This window comes from Lycium barbarum, chromosome 6, assembly GCF_019175385.1.
Source record: "Lycium barbarum isolate Lr01 chromosome 6, ASM1917538v2, whole genome shotgun sequence".
Taxonomy (NCBI): domain Eukaryota; kingdom Viridiplantae; phylum Streptophyta; class Magnoliopsida; order Solanales; family Solanaceae; genus Lycium; species Lycium barbarum.
In genome coordinates, this window is record NC_083342.1 from 4,767,047 (window position 1) to 4,772,756 (window position 5,710).

Here is a 5,710-nt window from a genome sequence, read left to right on the forward strand (position 1 = left end):
AAGCAGGTTAGCACCGGGTGCCCGTCATGGCCCTCCGGTTGGGTCGTGACAATATCGCTTGAGATTATAACTCACAAGCTGAGTTTGGATCCTGGCTTCCCTCCAATAAAGCAGAAGAAGCATCCGATGGCTAAGCTCCAGAACAGGTTTGTTAAAGAGGAGGCAACGAGATTACTTAATATAGGATCCATCCGAGAACTTACTCGAATTGGTGAGCAAACGTAGTTATGGTACCTAAGAAGCTAAATAAATTCAGAATGTACATTAATTGTAAAGATTTGAATAAGGCTTGCCCGAAGGACTCATTCTTATCGCCGCACATTGATCAAATGATCAACGTACGGCCAGCCATGAAATGATGAGTTTTCTGGATGCGTATTCTGGGTACAACTAAATAAGGATGCACCAGGATGACCAAGAGGAAGAAGAATTCACTCATCATAGAATATTGGCATTTATTGCTATAATGTGATGCCTCTCGGACTTAAAACGCCGGAGCCACTCACCGGAGGCTCGTAAATGAGATGTTTGAAAAACAACCAGAAAATCTATGAAATCTATATTGACGATATGTTGTTCAAGTCTTTGGATGCAAAGGACCATTTAAGCCATCTATAGGAAACATTTGCCATTTTGAAAAATACAATATGAAGCTCAAGTGGAGTTAGATCTGGAAAATCTCTAAGTTTTTTCGTTTCAACCAGAGGAATTGAGGTGAACCAGGACAAAACTAAAGCTATTCAGTACATCCCCGATATACTCGAATATGTGAAGGCGCTACAGAGATTGACTGGACACTTGGCGGTCCTCAGCAGGTTCATCTTCGGGTCATCCAAAAAATGCCACAGGTTCTTCTCTTTGCTAAAATTAGCATTGGCTTCTCGTGACAGCAGCTCGAAAGCTTAGGCCATATTTCCATTGCCATCCCATTTGTGGGGTAACAACTTTTTTCCTTGCGAAATGTTTTACACAAACCCGAACTCTCAGGGTGGTTGGCTAAATGGGCAGTTGAGTATAAGTGAGTATGACATTGTATATAAACCCTGTACTGCCATCAAATTACAAGTTTGGCCGACTTTGTGGCTAATTTTAGTCTGGGATATTGCCTCATGCCGAAAAGGAAGCCAATTTTAGTTTCCGCGCTACGTTTGGAGTCTAGACCTTATTTACTAATGGTACTTCCAATGTAAAAGGAACCAGGTTGGGCATAGTCCTCAACACTCTCAAGCAGTGTCAGGAACTCTTCAAGTGATTTCCTGCAAAGAATGAAAATCTTTTCCACTTCTCACTCACATCTCAACGAGTAACCGAAAAGTGTGGGGACTCTCTATATGGAGTGAAATTCAAATTTGACAGGTCAACGAGTCAAGTGGTGATACGTGGCAAAAGGGACAGGTCAGACGTGAGTAAGCAAAAGTAATATCCGGTCCAGTTCTTATGCACGGTAATTAGAAATGGCATCATTTACGGAGGTCCCAGGTCTTTGATTATCAAGAACCGGAGTCATAGCACGGGATCGTTTGGCTTCGAAAATATGGAACGGGGCACGGGCTACTGGCCGGACAAGATGAGGTCTGGAGTTTAGCTGTTACAAAAGACTGAGAATATCGGCATCTGTTACACAATCGCAATAATGGGCAATTAATAGATTTTATGAGGGCATGATTTTTAGGACCCGTTCCTCGAAGCTTAGCTGTAAATAGGACCTTCTTGTTGAAAGGCATCGAATTCTGATTCATTCACAAGTATTTGCAATTCAAAAAGTTCTTCTTTGTTCATAAGCTTCATTGCGACATAGCATATTCCGATTTAGGAGCTTATTCCGGTGACCTTCCCGGCCATAAACGGCGCAATTCAGGCTATATTCATTTGTTTATTAAATTATCCTATTCTCGTTATCTTGATCTTTAATCATAGTGTTGTGTTGTATTTCTAATTCATTCAATTTGGTCATCTCAATCCACGTGTCCTTAAAACCATGTATACAAATTCAACTATACCGTTTTGTGGTTAAACAAAGATCAGAGTAAAAACTATGATTTCAAGTATGTACATACCTTGAGTAGAAATTCGTACGTGTGGTTGACTGCTTGCAAATCAGTAACCATCATTGCTTCTGCTGTTGTTGCATAAGAAAATCCAGTATGAACCGGTTGTTCTAAAAAGATTATGCTTGCACCCTAACAATTTGAAGATTTTCCATCCGAATATTATTTACTTTTAACTAGCTTAAAATGAAATAAAAGAATTATGAATACATATTCTCCAGAGTTAAGTTACCTTGGTCCATGAGTTTGGAGTTGAGCCAAGTACTGGTAAGCTCCCGTTATACTCTTTTTGTGTAAAATACAATGGCCCTGCATGCTTAAGAGTATTTGATAAGCTTTTACAAAGACAATATTAGACTTGTGGCTTGCCCACTGTCTGTAATTATCCATTAAGAAAGCTGAAAGTAAACGGAAGAAAAAATCGCTTTTTCGAATATGTGCTACTCCTTTCCATTCAAAAAGAATACAGGAATTCCGAGTATAATAATAAAGATAAACTTTTTTATATTAGTCTCAACTCAAATATTGTTTTTAAAATAAAAATTTAAAAGCTTAAAAATTACATACTCCATAATAAATATTATAAATGACAACTTCTTATAATTAGAAATACATATGAAAAAATTAACAATAAAAAAATTGTTTTATTCCCCCCCCCCCCCCCTAAATTTCATTAAAACATTTGGGAAAAAAGAGAAATTCCAAAGTAAAATAGTGGTTGCTAATTAAGTGGAGTACCTATTTCATAGGCAAGCGCACTAAACGATGAACAACCAGGTCCTCCCGTAAGCCATAGTATAAGAGGATCATTTTCAGGATCTGATTCCGATTTAATAAAATAATAGAACAGCTGGACTTCGTCAGATTTACCAACTCCAATATACCTGATATATAATTATTTAATAACATAAATGCTCAGTGTAGTCAGCAAATTTAATTCCAGTCTAACACACCGTTTCATAAGTGAAATTTACTTATATTTACTAACAGTGTAAAGGATTGCGAAATTACATTTAACTACATGAACATTACTCCTCATTTCTGCTCTCTCATTTAACGCACATCTCATCTAGGAGGGCCACTCGACAAGACTATACTCCATCCGTCCCAATTAAAGTGTGTTGCTTTCCTTTTTGGTCTATACCAAAAAAAAGTATCTCCTTCTAAGTTTTTCAATCAACATTTTACATGGCAAATTTAAAACCACTAGATTTAAACGACTAAACACATCTTTAATTTTAGATCACAAGATTCAAAAGTCTTTATTTATTTCATAAACTTTACGCCAAATCAGACCAAGACACTTAAATGGGACGGAGAAAGTATATCCTAACAAGCTAATTACTCTCTTCGTCTCATGTTATGTATACGCGGAATTTGAAAGAATTGATCGACTAACTATATGTTTGATTAGATATGGTACAAATTCAAACATATATTTGAGAATACTAAGCAAGCTTATTATAGAATTACTTTTAACTATTTTTTAAATGACCTGATAACTCCTTTACACTATAATGTATAGAAGTTCAACATAAAAGTACATGTTGCCTTCCTTGTCATATCCCATCTTGTTAATGTTCCCCTATTCACTGGGCCGGAGTCAGCATTGTTGTTACGGGTTTGGTGGAATATAGTAGCTTAAACTCAATATATATTTACCAAAAATTCAATAAAATAAAATAAAAGGAAAAAGGGGCAAATATACCCCTTAAATTTTTTCTTTTAGAGCGAATTTACCTCTCGTTATAAAAATGATATATATTTACTCTTACCGTTGCCCAAAGTGCATATTTGCCCTTTTTCGGACAGAACCCATTTAACCGATTTAAGAATTCTTTCCTTGATTTTTTTAATTATAACTAATGCAACGTGTAAAGAAAAGATTTAACCCACCCAAACCCGACTTAGATCTGACCCAAAAGAATTAAATCCAACGGATGTTGAAGTTTTGAACTTGGCACGAAGCAAAGTGTAAAGCCGAGGGCAACGAACGATGTGCTAACTGGCGATGTTTGCAATCGGCAATAAGTCATAGGGTGATGATAGAACAAGGGTATTGGGTTTTTTTTTTTAGGTCGGGTCTGGTTGAGTAAAATTTCTGTTTACACGTGGCATTAGTTATAGTTAAAAAACCATGAATTTTTTTTTAAATTGGACAAATGGGCTTTGTCCGCCAAATATGCACCATTTGTGTAACGTTAAATATAAATATACATTATTTTTGTAACTGGAGTAAATTCACTCTAAATGTTGAGGGGTATTTTTGCCCCCTTTTTTCCCTAAAAATAATAATAATTATGATTGAAAATTATAAATTAAAAATTCTGACTCCACCTTTACTAAATTATCGGTCTCTTCAAGCAGCAAATTAAACAGAAGATCTTAAAACATTATATTACTAACCAAAAAAAAAAAATGAAAGAAAGAAAAAACAAAGGCATGGGGAAATTAAAGAAAACAAACCCAGTCTCAAGATGAAAAGGAAGGGGACCTTCAAATCCAGGAAGAAACTCCACCTTTGAGCCAGTTGTCGCCGTTGCAGCTTGCAGTGGAACTACAAGTAGTAAAAGCAGAACAAGATGAAAAAACATATTATTGTAGGGAAATGAAGCATTCATTAGGCTTTGGGCTAAGATTGGGTTAATGATTTGCTTGTACTGGAAAATTGAAGGGTTGTTAAGAGAAAGAATTGGAACTGTTTCTGTAGGGGGACAACATCCGCTATTCACTGAATAAACAAACAAATTTTATTAGAGGAATATAGTCTGCCAAGTTGTATTTTATTACTTTACTACTATCCGTTGTGGACCCCCCTAAAAAATTTAAAAAAAAATTGGGCCCATATTAAACAGGCCCATAAAAAATTGTAAAAATAATTGTGAGTCTCATATATATTAAACAACAACTAATATTAAAAAATATTATGGGCTTCATATTAAACACCATCCAATACTAAAAAAAAAATGAAACCCACCACATCCAAACTCACGGGAAAAAAAAGTTACCTCATATTAACAAAATCAAGCAATATTAAAAAAAAAAGTGAATCTCATATTTAAAAAACAAACAATGTAAATAAAAAAACACCAACCAATATTAAAAAAAAAAAAAGTGAAACCCACCATCTCCAAACTCACGGGAAATTACTACTATTAAGAAGCACCGGTTGGTGCTCCTTTTTCGTCGTCCGTTGTGAACCCCCCTAAAAAATAAAAAATAAAAATTTGGGCCTCATATTAAACAGGCCCATAAAAAAAACAAAATTGTAAAAAAAAATTGTGAGCCCTATATTAAACACCATCCAGTATTAAAAAAAAAGTGGAACCCACCACATTCAAACTCACAGGAAAAAAAAAGTGGATCCCGTATTAACAAAATCAAGCAATATTGAAAAAAATGAATCTCATATTTAAAAAATAAACAATGTAAATAAAAAAAACACCAACCAATACTTTAAAAAAAAAGTAAATAAAGTGGAACCCACCATCTCCAAACTCACGGGAAAAAAAAAGGTGGACTCCATATTAACAAAATCAACCAATATAAAAAAAAAAAAAGTGAATCACATATTAAAAAAACAAACAATGTCAAAAAAAAGGTGCAGACTTTGTATTCGAAGCAAACATTAATAGACAAGTGAGGATGGCTCAGTGGTTAAG

The 5,710-nt window shown here is 35.1% G+C and overlaps 1 protein-coding gene across 1 annotated transcript; it reads right to left on the reverse strand.

The window, feature by feature from the left end:
* Nucleotides 1–1,162: 1,162 nt before the first annotated feature.
* LOC132600317 (serine carboxypeptidase-like 18) lies at nt 1,163–4,814 on the reverse strand. Its single transcript, XM_060313384.1, has 6 exons — nt 4,515–4,814; nt 2,787–2,932; nt 2,281–2,357; nt 2,058–2,180; nt 1,987–1,994; nt 1,163–1,256 (listed from the first exon to the last, which is right to left on the reverse strand). The coding sequence occupies exons 1-6, from the start codon at nt 4,667–4,669 to the stop codon at nt 1,163–1,165; spliced, it is 603 nt and encodes a 200-aa protein (XP_060169367.1). The 5' UTR covers nt 4,670–4,814.
* Nucleotides 4,815–5,710: the final 896 nt, after the last annotated feature.

Bases quoted from the DNA above. Each gene is read 5' to 3' on its own strand.
- LOC132600317 (XM_060313384.1), bottom strand. From the start codon at position 4,669: ATGAATGCTTCATTTCCCTACAATAATATGTTTTTTCATCTTGTTCTG. The intron at 2,358-2,786 runs GTACTCCACTTA...TTAAGCATGCAG, and splicing joins TGCGCTTGCCTATGAAATAG to GGCCATTGTATTTTACACAA. The intron at 2,181-2,280 runs GTAACTTAACTC...TCAAATTGTTAG, and splicing joins CTCCAAACTCATGGACCAAG to GGTGCAAGCATAATCTTTTT.